Here is a 27,065-nt window from a genome sequence, read left to right as displayed (position 1 = left end):
TTAAAGATAACACACAATTGAAATTTATTCAAAGTTATTTTTTAAACACATATTTTTATATCCTTGCGTTTCAAAAACGTTTACTAGTCTCTTACGAGGCAAGATAATAAGTAGGTAGGCAAAATAATATTCCATAAACATTTTGCAGTCTTAGCCAAAGAGTCAAAGAGTCGCGGGTTGACGACTATCTATCTAAGCACTCACACAAATACGACCAACAGATTGGTATTTAAATATGAACAAATAAAAAACAACATCGATAAAAAATAACTATTTATTAAGATTAAATGCGAAATAAAAATATATTTTCAACATGATTACAATGGCATCTTTTAGATCACTTAGCTAAATACTTTATACAATCCAAACGAACTCCGGCAGGAGTATAAAAGAAGACAATTTACACAAAAAAAATAAAATAACAATCCACATATATTACATTAATTACTATACATTAAATATTACACGTGCCAAATAACAATACATAAGTAAAGGTTAATAAAAATACAGCTTGCTGTCACGAATACCAGTGGTGTAGAAGTAAGCTGATTGTCGGTCCACCAGGGCATTAGTAAAGGGGTCAGACCCAGGAATCTGTTGGCTTAGCCGCCCCACGCGGACCCACGCGGACCCTCGCGCTGACCACCACTGAGGACAGTGACCCGACTCACTATACAGGGTGTGGTTCAAGTAGTTATAGTGCAGTATAAACTGTTATTCTAACATAAACGAACAAATATTGTTCTCCGCGAAATTTAAAAGTGTATATGGCTGGAGTCGGATCTGCTCGTCGCAAAGAAACTCAATATGCAAGTATTTTATTTTAGTATTCGAATTCCGGTATAACGTCTTTTTATATTTCACTAAACTTCTATTAATAGTGAAAACGGTCATCTATCGATCTACTCGATAGAAGCAATATTGCTTAAGCCTCTAATTTTTATATAAACCTTGTCATTTGAATGGGTTCACATATATATATTTTATAAATAAGTTTGGCATCAACGCCTTTGGCATTGATTTTACCAACATATATATTGAACATGAGAAACATTTCACATCCCACGGCCCTACGATTTGTATTACGTGACATGCGACCTTAGTAATGCTATGTTCGATGAAGATTTTTAAAACCATTGCACTAGGTATTACCGACACACTTGTGTATTTCGATTTTGAAAACTATTTCCGGACACCCTGTATAGATCATAATCTGTTCTTCTAATAATATTACGAAAAAATAATAGTTCAAGCTCTATTGTTTGAAACTTTTACATTATTGTATATAAAATTTTAAGGTACCTACCATTATGAATGATTGCACAATTGTTAATAACAAATACATATCGACGCTTGAAAGGCTAACGTGACTAAGCGACAATAACTGCTTTGTACATAAATGATAGGCAATAACCGTATTCGATGCGCAAAAAATATATATTTCTAGGTCTATTAAAATAATTTCAATCCTACAGCTAGATTCGTTAAAATAGAATTTTTTCAGGTATTTCAACTTTAAATTAGTCTACTGTAAAGTTCACGCATTGTCGCTTAGTCACGTTTGCCTCTCAAGCGTCAATATTATATTGAACTAATACTTATAGTTAAAACTTATATTCTTTTATAACGTGTATACAGTGTGATGTTCATTATTATGTTTAAATGGATTTAAGACTTATGGTGAAAATGAAATTATGAATTGTTTACGACAGCCTCGCCGAAGTTAATGCCAAGATCGAAAGAACGGTATAATGCCGAAGCGCGCCAAGATCTTCGCGTGATCACGAATGACACAACTCTAGGGAAAATGCTCAAATAACAGAACTACTTTTTACTGGTGGTAGGATCTCTTGTGAGTCCGCGCGGGTAGGTACCACCACCCTGCCTGTTTCTGCCGTGACACAGTAATGCGTTTCGACTCGAAGGGTGGGGCAGTCGTTATAACTATAACTGAAACCTTAGAACTTAGATCTCAATCTGAGTGGCGTATTTACGTTGTAGATGTTTATGGGCTCCGGTAACCACTTAACACCAGGTGGGCCGTGAGCTCGTCCACCCAATTAAGCAATAAAAAAAACTAACAGAAAACAGTCTAAAATACCATTCGGATTCTAGTATCTGCCTTTTTTATTTGCTATTATGTTTGAAACTAATTGTAAATGTAACATACACGATGCATACGGACGCAACTGTACCTGTGCACGAGCGCTAACCATTTTTATTTTATTTCCTACCTAAACTGATAGCTTTGAGAGGCTATTTCAGCGTAACCTTAACTAGTACTCAAACCTAACGACGTTTCTAACACTGACCCTAGCAAGAGACGGCTCTTGCTAGGTTCGGTGGTAGATTGTAATTCTGTAATCGGAAACGCGACCCACTGAGAAGATCCGGCGAGAAACTCGGTGAGCAACGCTGACCATTGCGCGCTATCGTCGACCGTGACCCTGACCTCACCGACTAAACTCTTCAATATATAAATTCACATTGACGTAATAAACGAATCGGATCGCTTTCAACAACACGGCTGCACAAACAAAAGTTGAAAACTTATCCAACTTTCATTGAATCAAGTGTACAGTTAAAACAAAAAGTGAATGCTATAAAAATTAATAATGGATCTTAGTAATAAAACGGCTCAGTGTAACATCCATTATTCCATATATAACGTAAGTTTTCTATTCATATTGATGTGATGTTCCGTAACTATTATCTAATCTGTACAAAAATATCTAATGGATTCTTTCGATTTCATTAATCAAATAAATGTATTTAAAGTTCAAACTTAATTAAAAAAACAAAATTTAATATTTCCTTGCGTTTAAGTAATTTATACAAATACCTAAATAATAATAATAAAATAATTAACAAAACAAATAATTTCCATACTTTTATAACATTAAAAATGAAGCCAATTCTATCGATCATCTTTATGTGACGTTAAACCAAGAATGATAATGTATCGGCGTAGTTAATACTATAGTACATTTGATACTTCAGCTTTGTATGTATGTATGTGTCCTCTTTAAGCTCCGACAAACTTATCGCATGCTGGCTAGTAAGGGTTTATTTTATGGGTCATAAAAATGACTGTCACAAATCATCCCAAACGTACCACACGCAGCACTGATGCGTTGCCATTTTGTTTTCGCAATTATCAATAGAATAATAAAAATTGTCCAAATTACGTGTAAATAAAATTTAATAATATTCCAGTAAAATATAAATTGAACACAACGTTACGCAACCAATAAGTTGTAGCTCTAAAATATATATATATGTATAAACATTTCCGTTAGATATAACACGTATATCATTCTAGAAGAAATAGAAATATTTTGAAGTGAAACTTCTAATGCGACTTCCAACAAGGTCGCGTTAAATATTCAACGCTCATGGGGAGGGGGAATAGAAAGGGACAGAGCGAGAGTGAATGCGCGTATTATACCTGTTACAGGCCAGCGCGAGCTTTAGCAACGAGTAGCGTCCAATATTTTAATGAACTAATTAAAAATATATAATATATGTATTTTTCAATTTATAATTTAAAATATATATAATATAAGTGTTGAAGATGTCGCATCTCTTATACACAGCATTCCCTATTACAATAGCAAGCTGATTTAAGGACGAAAATGAAGAAAATCACAATACTACACATCGAAGAAGTTTCACTTCATTCACGTGCACCAAGTTGCACGCGCATTTTTTTGTTTTCACATAAACTGCCAAAAGTATTTGAGATGTGTGTAGGCAGCGCGTGCGGGGGGAGCGAGGGGGAGGCCGGGCGGGTTGGGGGGAGGACGCGTCGATGTTGACGCTCGGGACATTGACGATCGTGATTGCTTATTTCCGATAGACGTTAGTAGATGTTTAAGAGAGTTAGAGCATGTTAGAGCATTGTAGTACATCGTATCTACCGAGCGGCCACAGTTGGAACAGCGCCCCTAGCGGCAAACGTAGAAACGCTGTCCAACTCTATACAAATTTGAGTTAACTATAACGCTATCGAAAAGTAAAAAAATTCGCACTAAGCTCACTGTTCTGTCGTCAGTACATAACGCCCAGACTCGGAACTGATTGTTTTTGTAACATTACATATTTGTAGGAAATAATATATACATATAAATTATTTTTGGCTGACATTCACGGTACTACGGTATTGTAATACTTGGAGAGGTTACCGATATATTGATTTGCTTGTCGATGATGCGTACAGTTGCATTTAAAAAAAACTCACGTTCGTAATTTCAACCTTATGTCAAAGCCCAAAGAGTACATCCTTCTTGAATTCCCGTTGCTTAGTTATACAGGGTGTTGTGTTGTGTGATACTTACTGGAGTCTTCAACTGGCTCGACTGCTCGACTTTCCATTTCTAAATGAAGAAAATTACGTATTATTGAAGTTGTAAGTGTCATCAAATTACACGTTAAGGAATTGTGAAATATATCGTGGTATAAAATGCTATTTGGTTTAAGCGTCATTTCGCATAACACGCGACATTTATTTTTGTAACTAGCTTTTGCCCGTGACTTCGTCCGTGTCGAATAGTTCACAAATAATGCTTTATTTTGGTCAGCATAAAAAACGTTATAGTGAGCCAACCTTAACATATAGACATATGCTGTCGCGGACTTTTTTAGATCTTTTAAAGGGGAACAATTCTGTCATACACTATTTTAGCGAAACTTTAATCGTTTCTGCAGCGCAGGCAGCGGAAGCTCTGAAAAGGGAAAAAACCCCAATTTTGAAACATTCTTTATTGGTGCACTGCTTGTATTGGTCTTAGTGATGTTATAGCCTATAGCCTTCCTCGATAAATAGGCTATCTAACACTGAAAGAATTTTTCAAATCGGACCAGTACTTCCTGAGATTAGCGCGTTCAAGCAAAAAAACTCTTCAGCTTTATAATATTAAATAAAATAAAAATATATATAGTATAGATTAAAGGTCCGTTTTATTTGGTATTAGTATCAAGAATTATATTATCTGTATTAGTTAAGGTTATGATATTTTTTTCCAAAATTGAATCTAAATGATTCTCGAGTATAGTTGCAAAAGCTTCGCTTAAACCAGCCTTTCCCAAAGTGGGCGATAACGCCCCCTCGTGGGCGCTGCAGGCCTAAAGGGGGGCGGTAAGAGAGTCAGGAAAAAAATGGGGGCGTTGTGTAGGCATTACATCGACTGAACTCTTGCTGTAGTGGTTTTTAAGCAGGTGAAAAAATGGGGGCGCCAAAAAATAATTTATTCTCAAAGTGGGCAATAGATAAAATAAGTTTGGGAGCCCCTGGCTTAAACCAAATAGCTTTTGACCCATCGATATTATTTTGTTACATTTAACATCGACACTTTCAACACATCTACAGGGTGTAGTTAGTACAAATCCAAGTTGAACGGTTTGTTCGTTTGTCTATCCGGTTCCTACGTCTTCTAGGAAGGCATTGGGAACACTGCCTGTCACCAGACAGGTCCGCCCTCGTTCCATTTGTTTTCGAATCCCTGTCGAGTCACTGTCTTTGTCTTTGTCCAGTCGTTGTAGGTCCTATTATTATGTTCTGTCTAAGAGGTAGCACGCCACGACACGAGTGTCGTCTGGAGGTAGCTGCTGGTCTGGTTGTGGTCCAGTAGACAGCGGATACTCACGCGAGCGCGGAGGCTGGGAGGGAGCTGTGCTTGGGCTTGGCCTTGTGCACGAACACTTTGATGCAGCCGTTGAAGTCCGCGCTCACCAGCACGTGGCCCGGCTGCGAGGACGACACCAGCCCCGTCTCGCGCCCCTTCTGGGGGACGCAAACACACGCGCTCAGAAAGGAAGGGGAACCGGTGTGATTAGTGCGAGTTTTTTAACGTTCCCGATAGCTTAAAAGTTAACACAAGTTTATATGGAGTTGGGACGTTTGCCTGCATTTGCCGCTAGGGGCGCTGTTTGCCGTCGAACGATTCAAAGAGCGAGACAACTGTTATATGGCTGAAAGTGTTATGAAATAACAATAACAAACAAAGTTTCAATTGTGTTGGAAGAATGGCCGTTTTTGAGATTTCGAGTTAAGACATCGTTCTGTTGTCTTTACTTTTATAAGACCTTACAGACCAATGAAAATTTAATAGACTGTCGTTTCCAATCGAGATACAGAAACGCAGGGCAGGCTCACGAGTACTCACCAGGCGGTCGTCCTCCTGGTCGGGCGCGTCGCCGGCCAGCCTGAGCTCGTGCTCCCGCTCGTTGATCATGCGGATCATGTGGTCGGGGTTGGGCGCGAACACGGCGCACGTGACCACCGCGTTGTGAGCCTTGATCCCCTCCCAGAAGTCGTTCCGGTCGCGCCGCACCGACGTGAACTTGGAGTAGTCGTGGTGCGTCTTCCAGATGTAGATGCACTGGTTCTCCGAGCCGCTCACAATGTACTTGCCGTCGTGCGAGAACGACGCCTTGATCTGGCTCGACACGTTCACGTAGCCCTTGTACTTGCACGAGAGGTTGAGGTCGCGCAGGTCGTACAGCCGGATCCTGCTGTCGTTGGACGTGACGAGGATCTTGTCGTCGTTGGGCATGGGCTCGATGCCGCTGATCTTGCGGCCGGTGGAGTTCTTGCCCCTGGTCGAGCGCACGTCGATCTGCGTGTGGTACTTGAGCTGGTCGGTGGTGTAGAAGATGCAGCGGCCGTCGTACGTGCCCACGACGGCGAACTTGCCGTTCTGGCAGAAGTTGGCCGCCGTGATGAGCTTCGTCTTGCCGTCCACCTCGTTCCAGACCGCCACCTGCCCCGGGCGGCAATATTATATGACTGACTATTAACTGGTCTCATAACTCTATCTGACGTGGCTAATTGAAGGAAACAAAGTGAACTTTTTTTTCCCTTGTAGGCAGACGAGCTTACGGCCCACCTGAGAGTGAGTGGTTACAATCGCCCATGGACTTCAGCAATGCCAGGGGCAGAACCAAGCCGCTATCTACCACTCTCCACAAGCCTTTTTTGAAGAAGGACATGTCATAGTGCTCGGGAAACACCGTGGAAGGGAACTCATTCCACAGCCGGATGGTGCGTGGCAAAAAAGACCTCTGGAAATGCACTGTCGATGAACGCAGCGGTTCCAGATAATATGCATGAACTCTGCTCCGATGGCGGGAGGTGCGATGATAAAAAGGAGATGAAGGGATCATCTCAAACAATTCCTCAGGGCACTCCCCATGGAACATACGGTACAAAAACAAAGAGAAAGGGAGGTTTTAAAATAGTTCAAAAACATTGGGAAAAATACCTAAGAACAAACCTTTTTATCAGGTATATCCCACAGCCTCAGCTTCCCGTCCAGACTGCCCGACAGGAAGTACCTGTCGTCTCTGGGATGGAACACAATGGCCGTGACGAAGTCAATGTGCTGGAAGCAGCACAGGCACTCCCCCCGGGAGATGTGCCACAGCCTGACCGTCTTGTCCATGGAGCTGGACAGGATGAAGTAGTTCTTCGACCAGGATACGTCCAGCAGGTCGGAGGTGTGACCGGAGTAGACGCAGAACGGTTTGGGACAGAAAGGGGCGGAGGGGCCAAGGGGGGCGTCTTCGGGGGCGGGGGGCGGCGCTAGGGGGGCCAGGGACGCCAGGGACTCTTGCGAGGGGGTGGGGGACGACTTCTGTTCCGCGTTGTATTTCGTCCGCATGTCCTGCTTAGCAATATTATTCTGCTTCAAATTAATGTGCTATTTATAATTTGGTATTCGATACATTGTAGCAAATTAATAAATCTCGTATCTCGTAATTTTTTTAAAACACAATTAAGTAACAAATTTTTTTTATGGGATTTTATGACCTGGTAACTAAGACCTTTAAGTCATGTGTTATTTTAATTTTTATTCTTATTTTTATGAAAAATGATAATATGGGGTAAAATTAAATGACATTAATCAACTGGGATGAAATTAGAAATGAAATGAGATGAGATGATATGGGATGAAATATAATCTCAGTAAAATGGTGGTCATTTACTGAGATTTTTTCAGTGGACTTTTTGGAGAATCCCGAGAAGTTACGTCCAGCGGCTTTGTTTCATTTTCCCACATTTGTGCACTTTCACAGATAATTACACAATTGAACAGTTAATAAACCACCATTATTACACATTGAGACCTGAAGAAACACTAAATAGACAAAATAAAACAAATCACACAACTTCACTCCTTGCGTTCCCGCCAAAAAGTCTTAAGAAACAAAAGCAATTATTGATCACGTTAATCAATGGCATTTTTAGTTCTTAAAGTAAGTAATGTGGTGGGTAGTAGGTGGTGGCTGGAGACCTGGAACATGTGGTGCGCGTCCCTGGTGGCCCACACGCGCAGCAGGCGGTCCTGGCCGGCCGTGGCCAGCAGGCGCCCGCACACGCTGAACTTGCAGCACCACACCGCGCCGCAGTGCCCCGACCCCATCTCCTGCGCGCGCCGACAAGTACCCACAAGTCATTCTACTTGTCCACGACTCAACGGGAACCGCGATATCAACAAGCAAGTCACGTGCCGGCTGAAGTTAGCTTATCATGCATGTGGAGTAAGGTTGCACGTATAGTCGTCGTGGCCTAAAAGATAATACCTCCGGTGCATTCGTGTTGAAGCGATGCACCGGTGTTCCAATCCCAGGCGGGTACCAATTTTTGTAATGAAATACGTACTTAACAAATGTTCACGAATGACTTCCACGGTCACTTCCACCGTGTAATAAAAGTCAAACCCGCAAAATTATAATTTGCGTAATTACTGGTGGTAGGACCTCTTGTCAGTCCGCACGGGTAGTTACCACCACCCTGCATATTTCTGCCGTGAGGCAGTAATGGGTTTTGGTTTAAAGGGTGGGGCAGCCGTTGTAACTATACTGAGACCTATCTCATGAGAGATGGCGCATTTACGTCGTAGATTTTTATGGGCTCCAGTAACCACTTAACACCGGGCTGTGATATCGTCTACCCATTGAAGCAATAAAAAAAAAATGAAAAAAAGTTAAGGTCGGCATAGGGGATTTTTTTATTTCATTCTCTTCTATCAGCCGTCATCTCAACACTCACTCTTCTCTCTCTCTCATATCGTCATTCACACACTCCATCCATGTCTTCTTCGGTCGACCTCTTCCCCCTGTAGCTTGCACAACCATTTCCATGGCTCGCTGGGCGGCTGGGGTAGAGACACGTACCTGTACGTGACGCACGCAGCCGTCGAAGTCGTAGGGCCCCTTGTGCGAGTTGGAGGCCTTCAGCTTGATGTTGTGCTCGCCGCGGACGTCGTCCGCTATGTCCGCCACGTCCTCCTTGTGCCGCGCGTGCGACACCTCCTGCGCCAACGACTTGGCCGCGTCCACGGTTTTCTTCATCGTGCTCCCGAAGAAACGTTTTAACCTAAAATAATGAAGTGAAACTGGAGTTATAAGATTCGAATTTAATACTTTAGCCTTCCGAACTATTTGCGGTTAAAGAAGTTTAACTTCTAACTAAGCTTATTAGGTTGCATGCATGCGCAATTCTGTTATATTTGCAATGTCCCTTTTTGATGTATAGCTCGCTAGAAATAATGGTTACCTGCAACGAACGCAACATATGGGGTTGAATATGTATTTGTATGTACGAATTACAAAATATTTTTGTATAATAAATAATATTCATCCACAGAAGTGTAACTTCTGACGCTGGCACGCAAACACACACACGCATATTTGCATAATCAATCAGCTTTAAGTCATTCGTTGCACACAATTCAACAATAGCTTCAGCGCCAGCACTCGCTGAGCGAACACTTCTGTTCACGTATCATACAAATTTCGATTCACAAATATGTTAATTCTCGTTATAAACCAACCATCAAGCAAATAACGAAGGAAGCACTCAAACAACACCACGCCTTATTAATGTCAACGAACTCCAAACGCAATTTCACCTCATGTTCACGTCCTGTTTCAGTCTCCTGTTAATGTTGTCCTGCGAGTGACTTTTCACTATATCGTTCATTATTAACCTGAACCGCCAAGAAATTAAGTTGTCAAAAAAAAACCACATACAATATTTTTGTTTTCAAGTGTAAAGAGTGTTCGATTTTTTTGTATAGCATCGTAATAATACTATTTGCATGTATAGCCTTACGGTCAGTTACTGTCATGTTTCTACTATTTTAAATATATTTGCCAGTGTAAAATATAAAACACTCAAAACACAACCTTATCACCTCTCAACACAGAGGCTTTACGGAGAGTTTCTCGTGACTTTACCGCCCATTCGGAATCGGTAGTTCGGCCAATGATAAAATACCGGCGGAATCAGGGCCTTTTTATTTTCTTTCCGATATGTTTACATTATAACACAGACAAAACAAAAACATTTGAAATTATAACCTAGAATTACTATTAGGAAGGAAGGAAAGTGGTAATTTTTTTTTGCTTAGACGGACGAATGAATTCAGGACGCCAGTAAAGACAAGTAAAGTCGGAGCCTATAGATATCACAGCGCCACCCACTTTTGAGGCATGAAGTCGTAGTCTCAATAGCATGGGGTAACGGTTGTCCCAAGCGTCATGTCGGCTGCGTCGCCGTAGGTAGAGGGTACTTGCTCGATCGGATTCACATCGCACCCCCTTCTCTCTTTCTTCCCCTACCTATTGGCTGGGAGGCTAAGGGACTATTCCAGCTACACACTGACTAGTAGGTGAGCTTAACCTGAGAAAATTAGCTGACCCTAGCAAGAACAGTGTTTCGTAAAATCTACCACCGGCTCTGAATCACGATCCACTAAGAAGATCCGACGACAAACTCAATGGGTTGCCCCACCACAAACAAATATACTCAACACACACAAAAGTATTTTTTTCCTGCATAACAAGCTACGCAGGAATATAAAGACAGGTGACTACGTAGTATTATGGTCATTTCAGTGCTGTCGACAGTACGGTTTGCAAAAAAATAATAATTAATTTCTCTAAACTTACTGTTTCTCCATATAATACTAATCGTTATTGTTACATTGTTGTGTCCCTTTGACGTTTATAACTCGCACTGTGCAGCTTTATTTTGAACGTACGGGAGATTGGCTCTTCCCCCATGGCTGACGTCCATGGGCGACGTTAACCACTCATCATCAGGTGGGCCGTATGATCGTCTGCCTACAAGGGCAATAAAAATAAGAACGAGCCGTGTACCTGTAAAGTATCAAAACCAATATATTAAACATGAACTGACTGTTATGCTAAGAACTTACTTTTCGGTTTTCCTCTTGATTCCGGTTGTCTGTCTGTCTGTTGATTCGCGTTTCGTCTCTTTGCTTTCGTCGTCGGCTCCGCCCGGAATAACGCTTTCGCTTTCTTCATCTGTCTCCCTGCGGAGAAAGGTAACTAGTACACGCGGTAGATTTATGATTGAAAATACTTATTACATGATACCTGTTGGATTTCATTTCCAAATCCATTGATAAGTTGATAGGCAAAGCACGTTCTAGGGAAATGGCTCTCAGCCTTCGTTCAATGCGACCTTAAGTGAACCTTAGCCAAAAGCGTATATTAATTTAGAATGAAAGCAGAAAATAATGGGTCTACAATAAAACGTAACACATCAAACTATTCTTCAGTTCTGAAGGCGTCGATTTGTTTGAAAGTAAGTATATTATTATTTTCCTTCATTCGAAGCGTGCCTAACGAATTGAAATTACTAATGGGAAGACTGAAAGATGGCTCTGATCAATGAATCCCATATCTTCGTCGCGACATGAGGCTTTAAGTAAAGCTTAAAGGAATTACAAGCTCCAGAATTGGAGGTGGTATCAACATATGAGGGTAGCGTGCTGACTACATCGGAAACGTGCTTTCGAGACAGTCAATCAACTAAAAGTCAGGGCTTTGACATGTCAAAGCTTTTAAAAAAATGACGGAATAGCAATCACAAAACTGTCAAAAGATTACCAACCTAGAAAACCAACTCTCCTTAGCATTTTATTTAAGGAATAAAACTCGCCTACTAGGCGACAACATGAAAACAAAAAATAAATAAACAAACATAAATTATGTATGATAAGACATCATACATTGTACATTGCTCCACTAGCGATAAACAACTTCCATTAGCAATTGAAAACCAAACAAAACGGATACGATATTAATTAAAAAACAGTCATAAGGTTATTCTTCCGTGAAATCGGAGAGTGTAAAGTCGTTCAAAAGTCGGATACGATAAGTTGAATGAAGAAAGACTACACCGTAAAACTGTTTTTAATCATGTCTACGACTCATAGGGTTGCCACCCGTACTTTATAATAAAGTATTGTACGTTATTTCAGGTAATTATAGTCTACACACAATTTATGTGAACAATAAAGTAACCGAAAATACTTTATTTGGCATGATTTGGTTTCTTTGGATTTTGATAAGTTTAATCATATTTTTATGTATTTTTTTCTTTAAGTGAAATAAATCGATTGCTCAATCGATGTCGCCACTCGCCAAGGCCACATCACCTAAGCACTCGTGTTTATAACAAATATTTCTGAACGCAATTAAGCCTTAAACGTCAACAATGCCACTGTCATTAATTGTCACAGTTTCTTGTTTAATCTGTTCAAAAGTAATAAAAATAATGTGTATTTAAACATAATATAATTGCACCTACCACTATTTACTCTGCACTACCTTTGGTTGACAGGTAGAGAATACCTTAGGCATAAAGTCCGCCAATGTAAATTTTACATGAGTAAATAAATAAATAATAATAATAAAATATAAATTATACTTTATTTTAATACTATGTATTTTTTTCCTAACTAAAATAACCAATGTACTTTATCTGCAAAAAAAATGTGGCAACCCTAGCGATTCCTCAAGGCCTCAGTGGAAAACAATATAAACTTAGTTATGTTGAGGTAAGAATCCATGTGCTGCAACGGCGTGGACGTTGACCTCTTCAGTAGGCTAAGAGTCGACCCGTATATAGACAAGGAGAGGCGACGGTGCCAAGACAACTTAGGTCTCCACCTCCTGGACATTAAAATTAACGGTTGCAATGAAATGGCGATATTTACGAGGCATTTTCTTAAAACATGGGGCCACCAGATCGATTATTCGACAATAATGAAGTTTACTGAGTGAACATTACAAACGAACGTACGACTCATTATTGATTTGAAAGTTTCCGACATACAAATTTTGATCTAAAAAATGAAACCTTTGGTCGGTCAATAACTAAAGTCAAGAACGATGAATTAAAGGCGATAGTAGAAGCTGACGACACTCAATCTACTACTGAGTTAGCAGCAGGTATCAACGTTAACATCAAAACAATAATGGCACATCAATGAAACATTGTCCAAAGAAGAGATGTAAGAAAACAAAAAATGTGTTTCCAGCCAGTGCATATTCTGTGAGAGACTGTTGTGTGTGTGTGTGTGTGTGTGTGTGTGTGTGTGTGCGTGCGTGCGTGCGTGTGTGAGTGCGTGCGTGCGTGCGTGTGTGCGTGTCACCTGGTGGTCTCGTCGTCGTTGGTCCGGCCGATGTACTCCGACGTGATCCGCATGATGTGCAGACTCAGCGGGTTGATGCACTGCGGCAGCTTGTGCTCAGCGACGCTCAGCGGGACTCGCTCACCTGGCGGCGGATATCGCTAATTTACGTTTCGAGTCTAGACCGTATGCTTTTAGTAATGTTTAATTGGCTATTGAATCTCATAAGCATCACAATATGGATACCGTCATTCATTTCGACACGGGAGGATTGGGAGGTCGAAGTCTAGATTGTATTCTATGACGACTGTTCAAATCGAATACACAGACGACTGCTTTGCGGCAGAAATAGACAGAATGAGTGGACCTAGCCGGACGGGCACGTGGTGACATGTGCCATGTCATGTCAGATATTTATGACATTCACACATGTCCAGTACGTATTTCCATAGAAAAATCGGTACCGGATCTGAACACCGCTCGATACGAGTTCGATACACCGAACGTCTTGCACAAGTTCTGGTACCAACGTTAAACGGTTAAATTGGTGAAGTGTCCACACGTTGGCCGTTATACTAGTTCCTTTCCGTCAGAGCTAAGATATTCGATACTGACGTTGAAATTGCTTTAAGCGCTCAGAGCTGAGCAAAGCGCCAACATGTGGACGGATCACGACCGTTGGCACAGTTTCCTTTGATAAAACTGACACTCGACGGCCAACTGTCAACGATCGTTCCAACGTTGGGGTCAACGCTATATTCTAGAACCACACGTAGGGCGAGTGGTGTTGGGGTCTATGTTGGGGCCAACGTGTGGAGCCAGCGTAATCCTTTAGATCAAGACGACATAGAAAAATGTACATGTGAGCAGAGAGCCGTGAGAGTGTGAGTGAGAGAGTTATGGCGTTAGACATATACAATGTGTGTGTTTATGTGCGTGTACCGTACCGGTGTCCAGATTGAGCACGGTGACCTGCTCGAGGATCTCTATGTCGGACAGGTGGTGCCCGGACGTGGTGCGCGTGCGCAGCGCCACGCCCACCAGCGCCGCCTCGTCCCCCGCCGAGCGCCGCCGCCCCGCGCCCCCCTCCCCGCGACCCCTGCACCACAACACATCACTGTCGACACTCACATGTGTCTCTTTCTACAACGTTTAGAAACGACAGAGAGAGACAGAGAGAGCAAAGGAATAAACGAATCGCATCATTTGACTTGGATAGCGGACTTCATTTATTGTTTATTCAAACCAAAAGACGAAAGAAGATTGATGTATTGAAATATAATATTGATCGGCTAAAAACAGTACAAATATGATTTTCATCCTTCTAGTAATATAGGCCGTTAATTTAATACAACATGTTCGGATTGTTATACACCGCATTATGTTATGCACCAGTCTTTAAAAGTGTTCACATCATGGCTACCTTTATAATTGAACTTAGAAAAATGTTTTAAGGTTATTAGTAAGAACATAACAAAACTGACATTTGACTCGTATTTATTATTTTATTTTTCATCAAAAATTCGATTTTTGTAATCTTGCAGCCTATTCATCAAAAAGGTTTTTTCTTAAATTGAAAAAAAAAACAAAAAGTGGTCAATGCCTTAGCTTCCTTTTTTATTTTTTTTATTGCCCTTGTAGGCAGACGAGCATACGGCCCACCTGATGGGAAGTGGTTACCGTCGTCCATAGACGTCAGCAATGCTAGGGGCAGAGCCAAAGCGCTGCCTACCGTTAAGTACTCTCCACAAGCCGCGTTTGAAGAAGGACATGTCATAGTCATTATGTGTCACTAAACGTCAGCCGCACGTGGCAAAGTGTCAGCTCCGACCAACACTAAAGACCGTACTTGTTCCCGGATCCCAGACTCGAATGTCCCGTGGTCGGCGCCGTCCGACTCTCGCTGTGAGTCCTGGAGCCGGAGCTGCGGACCCGGTCGTCGTCTGAAGGCTTCACCACGTATTCGCCTGGACAACGACAATAACACCCTCAGTCCGGGAGCCGTCGACGGCTAATCGCTTATTGGCTCCTATCTATACAGGGTGTTAGGAGATCGCTTCCAAAAACGAACACAAACGATAGTAGTACTAATGACACCTTTGATGATGGGACGGAAAAAAAAACGACACTGATTTTTAAAAAAACATTTTTAAAACGTTTTATAAGCATTATTTACGCTCCATCATGTTAGTACAGCTAAATGAAACGATAATTTCATAAAAGATACATTACTTTACTAAAAAAAAACCCAGCAATGGAACACAAAATCAAAAACAGCTGATGCTCGGGTCAACGAAAGCATGGGCGCGGCGCGGCGCAGGCACATACAAATACTTATTTACAACATATTTTGTCTAAATAACTCCATCATCAAAAGTGTAATTACTAATTAGTACTATCGTCTGTCTTCGTTTTAGGAAGCGGTATCCTAACACCCAGTTTATTAATACGTAAAGCAAGTTCTTTGTATCCTTTTTTACTAAAATTCCGCGAATGGAGGAGTATGAAATTTCTCACACTTATCGAGAATATAGAGAAGAAGTGCAGAATGCTAATATTTTTTTTAATTAGGCATAAAAAATGCATTTAATCAATAAAAAAATATTACACACACTATCATGTATTTGACATATACCTACACACATAGCTCTTGTGTTTATTGTTAAAGTCTGTGTTCAAATTGAGAATAGATTAATATTTTTTGTCTTTAATATTAGGTATTTGTCTATAGTTTAGCTTTGGCGAAATCTGTGATTAAAGAAATAAAGTCTTTGACAACAGAACTATAATAATGTATCCGCGTTGGTTGCCCATTTTCTGAGAAGTTCTGATAACAATAAAAATAACTTCAAATTGATTGACGAAGAAAGTTATGGCTTATCGTAGTGCGATAAAGCGGGGCTTGGCTGTGCTCCTTGCATTACCAATGTCCATGAGCGTCGGTGACCACTTAACATCAAATGTTGATAAGCCGTATGCTCATCGGTCTACAAAGGCAATAAAGTTGACAAGGATGGCGTTTGTAAAATCATCTAGAGAGATGATAGCCTGGAAACGATGTCTCTGGGAGGGGAACAATTAGGAGAGATGTCATCTTCATTGAAGTAGAAACTTCAATGAAAAAAACCATAAGAAGGCAGCTCGTTAGATAATTACGCTTCCCGTTATCACCGTTTTAATCTTGATTATATTAACAGACGCCCCAAATTTGAAACAAAACTGATTCGCTATAGAAATAGGCACATTAGTGGTACCTACATTTTGCCAATTTAAAAAATTAAATAATACATCATAACAGTTTGCGTGAAATTCCGTAGGTAAATGACATAAACAGATTTTTTTCTAATTTTTCTTTTCCTGTATTAAAAAAAAAACAGAAATAAAGTGTATTTTGGTGTGTAGGTACCTCTCAGGGCGTGTTTGATGTCAAGGGTGGAGTCCTTCCGGGGGCGCGCGGCGGCAACGCCCGACCACTCAGGGGACGAGCGGTCGCTAGCTGGGGGACCGATACACGTATGGGTAATTATCAAACATAAGACAGACTGATTGACAAAATTAAGAAAAATTAAAATTATCAGAAATCCTCCATAAAAGTGTGGACACCGGAATTCGCCACACACGTCACAGACGAAGCAGGGTGTCACCAATATTGACTTTTAATGGGACATTTTTCCGGCTTTATTATAATGTATTTTTTCACTTACCATATTTAGATTGGGATAATTCCAATGAGTCTTGAAATTCTCTGGTTAGCGATTCTATGGTGCTGGCCGGGCTGGGTAGAGCCATGGACTGGTTCGCCGAACTAGACGGTGGGGGCTGTGTATAAATGGTTTTATTGTTTTCATTGTAATTTATTTATCGGCTAAGATCGTACATAGGCAACCCTGCGCTTCAAATCACAAGAAGTGAGTCATAAATTATGAACTCATTGACGTTAAAAGGAACATATCTCTTCAGAGCTCATTTGCGTTACGTTATTTGCAGCGGAAACGATCTCAACTTCTGGGCCACAGGCACCCAAATTTTTTTATGCTGTAGACTTTTATTTTTTATTTTTATTGCTTAGATGGGTGGACGAGCTCACAGCCCACCTGATGTTAAGTGGTTACTGGAGCCCATAGACATCCATAACGTAAATGCGCCACCCACCTTGAGATATAAGTTCTAAGGTCTCAAGTATAGTTACGGCTGCCCCACCCTTCAAACCGAAACGCAAACTTATAAAAACATTACAATAACGCTGCAAAGTTCCGGTAAGGGAGTCCAAATAAATTACCTCTACAACGAGAGAGTCCAGACCGGGTATGTCTCCCGCTCGCCTCGGCACATATCGGATCTCGTCTGTGTCGGTGGTGCAGATGCTGACGTCATCGCCCTCTCCGCGCGACAACGACTGAGAGCCATGCAGCTTGTCTAAACCGAACGACACATTCGATGTGTTATCGATAGTAGGATGTTTTAGTATCGCCACCCTATCTACTTTTGCCGCAAAGCAAAATTATACTTATTAAAAGGTACTACGGTTGTTATTCGAATGTAACCTCAAATTCTAATATGGTTCTTGTAAGACGCGAGTCGGTCGCCATCTGCCGAACATTGATCCCTTCCTACATCTCCACTAGACTGATGTCGACCCAGTATTCAACAAGCTAATGCCGTTGCTTTAAAGCTATTGCTAAAACCGTTCGCCTTGCACAGTTGTCCTGGCACTGAGCCTGCCGTTATGTGGGAACTGTCCCCAATGACCATGCGCTAAGTTCCCACAGACATGCTGCAGGATATATTGATAGATTTCAGTCTTTCGTAACAAGTCGCTGAGGAGTAAAGCAGTCAAAGATCGTACAGTGAAAGAGCGTGTCTGGCACGACCCTTAGACGCCGCCCGGTCGATTCAGGTATCCTTCGACGGATCAAGGCACAATCAATGCATTTTAACAGGTACGTACGTATTTGATGAAATCGAAACAAAAAAATGATTGAAGCTTTTTATAGTTAAGAGGTCAAAATCTTTAGAATTTCGGAGCACTATGTCAGCACAAGTATTAACTTAGAACCTTGAGTAAAAAAATCCAGGTAACGAGATTGGGAACAATTGACCTGTGTGAATGTGAACTGTTTTTTTTTAATTTTTTTTATTGCCTTCGTCGGCAGACGAGCATAGGGCCCACCTGATGGTAAGTGGTCACCAGGGACGTCAGCAATGCCAGTGGCAGAGCCAAGCCGCTGCCTTGTTTTATTACATTTAAATGTAAAATGTGCATAATGTCTCGCGATCGGCATGCATTTAGTATAAATGAAATTGATGTTTTACTTCGTTTCTTCTTCCGGGGCGGCGCCACGGGCCGCGCCCCGCTCGGCGTCACCACGGCGGCACCCCCGCCCCGCGCCCCGCTCGCCGTCGCCACGCCCCCTCCCCGCGCCTTCAGGCTGTTCGCTTTCGTACTGGCTATCACGTCGGGCTCGGCCAGCACTGTTACAGACCAGCCCACCCTCAATAGCCATCAACTCATACCCAACGATCGTGACCCAGCGGTACGCCCTGTCTACTACATTCTATATACCACCAAAAAGTACTGTGTTTCTATGCTGCGTCTTTTGTATCATAGACAAACTAAATAAAATCAAAACCCGTTTCCTAGACCGGCTGACGAGATTGGAACTCTGTGCGTGCGTGTACATAATAGGGTAAGTAAGTGCTATAGAAGTGAAGCGATCAATGACAGACGACATACAAACATGGTGTATCCCGAACGTGTTTTTAAATGATCGAAATTCAAAAATAACTTAAATAGATGCACGAGTGCGCCACGTGATTTGGAAGGTACGTGACGGTGTTGCTAGAGCGAAATTTCGTGAGAACCATAATAGGCACAAAAGTGATTATTTTCCTGCCCAAGTGCCTAACCGCAGCAGTCATAGCGGTGGATTCTATCTGTAGGTCTTTTAGGAGCCCGGCAAGTTGTCTGACGCTTCCACATTCGGAATCTTATATATTTAACCGTTAGCTACAACGTATCTGGAGTCATGGTAGCTTCAATAGATAAGAGAAATTTTTATTGATTTTTGTAAATCGTAAAAATACATTTCAAATATTTTACAGCTTTCGTGGTCACGCCCGACTTAGATGTTGTACGTTGACATTTTAATATTGTGCTAACTTAAAAAAAAAACAAGATGGTAGTTCGCGCATTAGAGATTAAATAGTAAAAGCTTTTTTAATTCAATTACAGATGGCAACATTATAGGATAAATTGTGATTATTTCCTCGCGTGTTGGCGCCAGTCCAGGAGATCGTGAATGTGTCTGACCCATGGACATTCGTGAGCTAGACTATCATGTATGATTATAGTATTTCCTACGGTTTCCACGAATCGCGGACATAATTATTATTACTTTTATGGTTTAATCTCGTGTTTCTTATTTCGGACCTTACTAACTTCAGTTTTCGTGGTGACGTCACGACTAAGGCTTGATTTATCTGTTTGAATTTCGTGTAACTATATAGAAAAAATAAAGACGGTAGTTTCATATAGTAATATGATAACGTGAATATTTTACGAACAATATTGAGCGTCCATTTTTTTATGATTTAATAAAATGATCGGATTTTTGTTCGTTTATTTTCGCAAGTCCAAAAACGTCTTAAAGGGGATGGCCCATTTTAGGCCCAAAGCGGACAATAGATTATAGAAAAAATACTTAGTGCATTAATTTTGTCATAAATAAATATGCATTTATTTTCTTGCAAATAAGCGCCACTATAGTTTACAATAAGTAGTTTAAAAAAAGTAACTCTATTGAAAAAACAAGGATTTTTATTTTTGCGGGAAAAATATTGCCAGCTTCAAATCCTTTTACGTATGAAGTAAATATTTTGAGTATATAAATAAAACATATAAATAAATCATTTTAAGTATTATCATTAATCAAACGATTTTAATGGATTTTATGCACATAAAATAACATCTAAGACATACCCATTGGACTTTAACTTGTAACTATACTTGAGACCTTAGAACTTATATCTCAAGGTGGGTGGCGCATTTACGTTGTAGATGTATGTGGGTTCGAGTAACCACTTAGCAACACCAGGGTGGCTGTGAGCTCGCCCACCCATCTAAGCAATAAAAAAAACTTTACTAGTATTGTTATTTAAATATGTACAACTAAAACAAAAACATAAAAAATAATGTGTACTCGTAAAAAAAATATTAAGATATAAATCAATTATCGGTTATTTAAAAAAATAATCGATATATGAATTTCATGTAATTATTTTTCTTTATACTGACAACACTGAATTTAATCTGACTGACTGACACTTCGCTTGCTGCTTGTGGTGTTGTGCTTGCGTACAAAATGGATGTGTTTTGATTTTTCTTCGATTTATTATACTTTTATCAATAACGTTTCATACTACGACTAAAAACATTGTGTGAATTGTGGTTTTACCCTGACCGAGATTTAAAACCGTGTATATGCTCTCCTTTGCTATTTTTAGATGATACTAATTGTGTATGAAGATGAAGAAAATATAGATATTTAAAGAATTAAGTGTGTTTTTATACCCTATTGGATAAAAATACATTAGGAACATCTTAAACATTAAGAAAAGAAAAGTTCTTGAAGTATCTCACAATCCGACACTTATTTATATAGAAAATTAACCTCAAAACGAGTTTTTATTTTTATTATATTTTTTATAATAGTGGCGTCAATTTCAATATATTTTTTAGATATCCAATACATTTAAGAATTTGAATCAGTACATTTTTATAGTAATATTTGATGTCCATCTTGGGCCTAGCACACTATGGAGAGTGGGCAATCCCCTTTAAACGCTTTCCATAATGTTAGTGGCGCAGTGCTGATTGGCAAGGGTGAGTACACAAGGAATCTCCGACAGTGACAGATTTTGACGTTTATCACAAATTACACGTATATGTTTTCTGTATCGAAGCTGCGACCCTACGTACGCGAGGCAATCTCGTTACCGCTGAACCACGAACGCATTGAATAAATCACACGCCCACTGAGTTCCTCGCCGGATCTTCTCAGTGAGTCGCGCTTCCGATCCGGTGGTAGATTCTGCGAAGCCCTGCTCTTGCTAGGGCCAGTGTTAGCAACACACTCGGTTTGAGCCCGTGAGCTCACCTACACGTTAGGGTAACGCTGATATAGCCTCACAAGGCATCAGCATAGGTAAAAAAAAGTCATACTATTGTGTTTTTGTTCACGACAATACTAGATAGGGTGACCATGAAACATTGTTATTGAACTTACCGTTCTGAGTTCGACAGTCTGTATGGACGGGGTCGTCGGATATGGTGGAAGGTTCTCGCGACGAGCACTGGCCGGTCGTGGAATCGCGAATGTTTGCTATAAAACAAACATTAGATAGCAATGAGTAAATCAGAGTACAAATTAAGGAGCGGACGGTTACGGAGCGTGGTATGGACATGTGATGCGAAGAGAGAAGATGCACGTGACTAGGAGATGTATGGAAATGGTGGTGCAAGGTAGAGGGGGAAGAGGTCCCGAAGAAGACATGGATGGAGTGTGTGAATGACCATATGAGAGAGAAAGAGGAGTGAGTGTTGAGATGACGGCTGATAGAAGAGAATGGAAGAGAAAAAATTAGCTGTTGTGACCCCACCTAGTGGGATAAGGTGGAAAAAAAGAAGAGAGACATTAGAAAGCAAATTAAACGCATTATTTTTATTGCTTAGATGGATGAACGAGCTCACGACCGACCTGGTTTTAAGAGATTACTGGAGCCCATAGACATCTACGCCGTAAATGCCGCCCCGCCCACCTTGAGATATGAGTTCTAAGGTCTCAGTACAACGGCTGCCCCACCCTTCAAGCCGAAACGCATTACTGCTTCACGGCAGAAACAGGCCTGGTGGTACCTACCCGTATAAACTCACAAGACGTCCTACTACCAGTAAATATGCAGTATATGCTAAATAAAATATATGCTGACATGCACAGAGGTCAACATTGACCCCCATTGACCACCAACATTGACAACAAAGGCACTGTATTTGAGAACAATTCTACAGAGACCCATGTATGACGTTATGGTTAAAAAAATCACTGTAATATTGTGCAAATACTAAAAAGGCCTAAATTGGAACAAACCTTAAGTGCACTAGAATAAAGACTATCAAATTCTTCAAACCGAACGTACTGCAGCTTCAAAGTAGCACGTGCATGAACTCCCATTACGAACATGATTACTTAAAAAACGAATATATATTTATACTCCCCTAGTGCACAGCTAGCCGATCCTGTAATTATCTTTGATTTATTTATGTTACAGTGTTATGGCTTGCACTCAGTCCAGGAGTCAACATCTTGGAAATTTAGGGCAGGGTAGGTTATACAAATCAAGGAGAAGGTACTTACAAGCTTAGGAAGGACAGGGCCAGTTCCACAATTGTTATCATAGAACACAGCCGGTTTATTTATTTATTAATCTGATGTTTAATTTTTATAGTTTATAGAACCTATCAGCCCAATCGCCAGAGACAGAAAGAGATAGAGAAAAATTGTGTGAGAGAAAAGTGTTGTTACGACCCTCACAGTTGAAGAATACAACGAGAGGAGGACGAAAAAACTTATCCTAGTACAATATTATGAGTGTTGTTCCATTAAACAACACCAAATAAAGTAATTAAATGTCTCAATAAAAATCTCATTAGAATATATATTTTTTCTTACGTTGAGATTCAGCAGCTCCGCTTAGTATCCTTCCAATTCTGCCGAGTGACGTCATACTCTGCAAGCTCATAGTATCGTGGGCTATTACTCTGCAATACAAACAATTAATTTATTATTTATTTCTACTGCTGCTCACCCAGGTTGTCTGTTCGTCGTTTTACTGGCAACATTTAGCTTAACTTAAATGAATAACCTCATTAAATCTTTATTTCTTCTTTAGCTAATAAGCTTTGACCAAAATGGTTTACTTGTGACTCATTATTTATATTATTCTTTTCTACGAAAAGTAGGTCAGTGCTGCTTGTCAGTGACATTCTGAATAGAACGATTAAAAATAATTTATTACCTCTTTTAAATTACAGATAACACTTAATACAAAGAAAAAATAGAACATTCCTCTGGAGAATTTCACTGGATTTGTGAACATATAAATTCACGAACATATCGAGTATATTTTGTGTGGGTGACATTATGTACCTTTTATAGAACTCAAATTAAAGTTAATAACTTTAGTACTATTTTAAGCAAAAGTTGTCTTCAACAGTTGTCTTCTTCTTTGACTTTATTACTAGAAGCAAAGGATTCCCAAAAGTATCAATGTAGGTAATATGATCCCTCATTATTACAGTTTACAAAAGAAAACACTTATTTAATAACTTTAGGACTATTTTAGGCAACAGTTGTCTTCAGCAGTTGTCTTCTTCTTTGACTTTATTACTAGAAGCAAAGGATTCCCAAAAGTATCAATGTAGGTAATATGATCCCTCATTATTACAGTTTACAAAAGAAAACACAAATCTACACTCACTTAAATGGATGTTCTAAAGTATATGTCTGTTGATCATTGTCTAATTCAGGAATCCCTTCATCATCCTCTTCAGTTTGCATGCAACGGCGCAGCTCTTGAAATCGTCTTCTGCCTTGCACCACCTTTAATTAAATTTTGTATTCTTAATTTGAAACTTTTAGTAATGAAATTAAGAAATTCACAAAACAAGTTCTCACACATAGAACACATATTTACAAATAATAATTTAAGGAATCCGTGAAGCAGAAATCCGTTTCGGTTTGAAGAGTGGAGCAGCCGTTGTACTGTTAAAATCGAGACCTTAGAACTCATGTCTCAAGGGTGTGGCAGCCTTTACGTTGTAGATGACTATGTGGTCCGGTAACCACTTGACACCAGAAGGGCCCTGAGCTTGTCCACCCCAATAAGCAAATAAAAAGGAGCAACACACTCATAATAAATGAATGTGGTTAATTATTGAATGACAATGATTAATAAGTAAAAATATAACAAAATTCCGCAAAATAATTAAAGACTTTGTTTATGGTAGACTTACATTTTTAATAGAATTCCTATCATCTTCGGGAGTGACTTCGGCTGTGGGCGTACTGGTTCCAACGGGCAATGTTTGATCAGTATTTGTGATTTTTGTTTTGTCCTGAACTGGCACATCAGAACTCTCTGTCACACTCGTGCTTTTACACAGAGATGACCTTCTGAAAAATATTATACAAACCTATTAATACATGGTTAATGACATACATACGTATTTGGTTAGATGATCAGCTGATATTTGCTGTTTGTTTTGATGGAATCAGTTGGTGAACAAAGTTATGTTCATTTTATTGATGATTTTATTACTTTTTAAGTAAAACTAAAGGTCCCGCAGTAGTCGAAATTCGACTATAATTAATTGGAATTGTAAGTTTGTACACTATTATGATTTTATTTTATACTTCTGTAATTACAAATTTCGCCAAGACTAAACTATAAAAAATATTAACAAAGACAAACAATATTTAATCTATTCTCAATTTGACCACAGACGTCAAGAATGAAAGTTTGACAATAAATAGTATGCATGCTTGTGTGCGTCAAATACATGGTATGTAGTGTGTGTAATGTTTTCTTTATTGATTTAATGTATCTTTTATGCATTATTTAAAAAAAATATTAGCATTGTACACTTCTTCTCTATATTCTTTATAAGTGTGGAAAATTTCATACTCCACCGTCAGCGGAATTTTCGTAAAAAGAGATACAAAATTTTTGCTTCACGTATTAATATATAGATATGCTAATTTATTATTGCTATACTAATTTTTGTTAAATAAATAAAGAAAAATATTTCCATCTGTTATCTAACAGCACACATTTACAAGAGCATTCTCTGACAACACACAGACACAGACAACAAGTGAAATGTTCCCATAGAAATAGCTAATTTTTATACAAATATATTTTCTTTTTATTACTTAAATAAGTTGAAGTTGTTTTTGTTTTTAATTACATCTCTACTTAATCACTACAAATTTAAGCATCATACATATTTACTCTTAAAGACAGAATATGTTTCATTTATAGTGAGGACAATAATTATTTATAACAGTCATCATCATCATCATCATCATCAGCCTTTATCTGCCCACTGCTGGACATAGGCAGTGTTATCACAATATTATATACATGGTCCTAAATATGAGTTTCTGTCATTAGATTAAATTGTATGTAAATTATTTGATTTTAAGATATTTTCTTATAAGAATTATTGAAAAAAAAAAAAAATTAGATGGTATTCTTTACATGAACACAAAACATGTTTAGATATTTATTAATTGTACTAAATCTGAGGTCTAACATGGTTGCATGTGACAATATGCTAATACAATCCTTATATATAATATGTCAATTGATCTTCGCTCCAATAATTCATTGTTATACTGTCATATATGTCTCGCATCGATGATCAATTCGGTTTTCTACATACTACCACACCGCTCGCCCCACCAAGGACACATACAAATTGCTTTTCAAATACTTCTATGACTTTCTGTGTGACAACAATTAACAGTAACATTCAAGGTATTTTTAAGACTTTACACAAATTTGTTTCATAATTTAGAGATACTTAACTGTGTGGTAGAATATTTTAAGCTGTAAAATAATGGTAGGTAATAACAATAACAACGTAAAAATAAACAAACTCACTTCGAGCCCTTGGTGGGTGTAAACTCTTCAGCATCATAAAACTCCTCGGAATCGCTGCTGTCGCCCATTTTTTGTGCAGTAAACTTTATGATTTATATATAAAATAATGCACATCTAATAAATCACATTATATAGTAAATAAGACTCTTGTTTTGTTGAAGAAAGTTAAAATGTAGATCGACATTGAACAATCCAGCAACTGTCATATTGACACTGTCACTTTGATGGTAATAGTAGTTCCATTTTTTCAACTGAAAAGGCGTAAGGATCACACCATACAATCTTTTATAAACAACTTCGCTCTTCGCGTTCCCTTCTTATCTCATTCGTCTACCGAGTAAGCAAAGAAAACAAAGCCTTTAACTTAAATTTATTGTAAAAAGGAGGAATACTGCCTGCCTGTTGCATGATAAAATCAAACAAAATAATAAAACGAAATGATAATGGAAATGAATTTGACCATGGAATGAAATCAAATTAATATAATGCAGCTATATAAGATGAGATGAGATAACACCGTAACTGTTGGATGAAAAAAAATTAAATTAAATCTATCAAATGATGACAATTTACTGAGAACTTAACGTATTTTTTTGAAGAACTAGAAAAGTTACCACTAACGATTTTACTTAGGCTTTTACTAACATAGGCACTTTCATAGATACTATAAAGTACCATTATTACACGTTTAAACCTGAAGAAGACTAAATTAGAAAAACAAATCACACACCTCAACAGCTTGTATTCCCGCCAAAAAGTCCTCGATCAGCTTAAAATAATAAAAACACCGTAAGTAAAATGAAGTTAGCATAATACTTCAACCGTTAACCGATTTGCCAATAATTCTGGATCTATCAGGTTCTGCAATTCAGGAGAGCTACATTTAGTTCT

At 39.3% G+C, this 27,065-nt stretch overlaps 2 protein-coding genes across 6 annotated transcripts in view; one reads left to right on the top strand and one right to left on the bottom strand.

The window, feature by feature from the left end:
• LOC101736572 (mitochondrial pyruvate carrier 1) overlaps window positions 1–27,065 on the top strand; it is a 497,008-nt gene that overhangs the window by 343,250 nt on the left and 126,693 nt on the right. The gene's annotated exons all lie outside the window — the stretch shown is intronic.
• On the bottom strand, window positions 257–26,397 carry LOC101737631 (WD repeat-containing protein 44). 5 transcript variants are annotated; one of them, XM_062669181.1, is made up of 19 exons: window positions 26,175–26,397; window positions 24,523–24,679; window positions 23,988–24,109; window positions 23,180–23,268; window positions 21,737–21,832; window positions 18,765–18,923; window positions 17,731–17,867; window positions 17,156–17,270; window positions 16,858–16,947; window positions 15,301–15,418; window positions 14,399–14,550; window positions 13,473–13,596; window positions 11,226–11,342; window positions 9,178–9,379; window positions 8,295–8,426; window positions 7,275–7,664; window positions 6,165–6,761; window positions 5,646–5,782; window positions 257–4,376 (listed from the first exon to the last, which is right to left on the bottom strand). In XM_062669181.1, the coding sequence occupies exons 1-19, from the start codon at window positions 26,240–26,242 to the stop codon at window positions 4,346–4,348; spliced, it is 3,033 nt and encodes a 1,010-aa protein (XP_062525165.1). In that variant the 5' UTR covers window positions 26,243–26,397; the 3' UTR covers window positions 257–4,345. The 5 variants fall into 5 exon arrangements, with proteins under 5 accessions (XP_062525165.1, XP_037867447.1, XP_062525168.1 ...); XM_038011519.2 differs by having other exon boundaries at window positions 24,523–24,682; window positions 26,175–26,396; XM_062669184.1 differs by lacking the exon at window positions 18,765–18,923.

This window comes from Bombyx mori, chromosome 6, assembly GCF_030269925.1.
Source record: "Bombyx mori chromosome 6, ASM3026992v2".
Taxonomy (NCBI): domain Eukaryota; kingdom Metazoa; phylum Arthropoda; class Insecta; order Lepidoptera; family Bombycidae; genus Bombyx; species Bombyx mori.
This window is presented reverse-complemented; position numbering and strand designations above follow the sequence as displayed.

Excerpts from the sequence above, each read along its gene's own strand:
- LOC101737631 (XM_038011519.2), bottom strand. The coding sequence starts at position 26,242 with ATGGGCGACAGCAGCGATTCCGAGGAGTTTTATGATGCTGAAGAGTTT. Across the intron at positions 15,419-16,857 it reads CATCAAACACGCCCTGAGAG|GCGAATACGTGGTGAAGCCT; the intron begins GTACCTACACAC and ends GTCGTTGTCCAG. Across the intron at positions 13,597-14,398 it reads CGTGCTCAATCTGGACACCG|GTGAGCGAGTCCCGCTGAGC; the intron begins GTACGGTACACG and ends ATCCGCCGCCAG.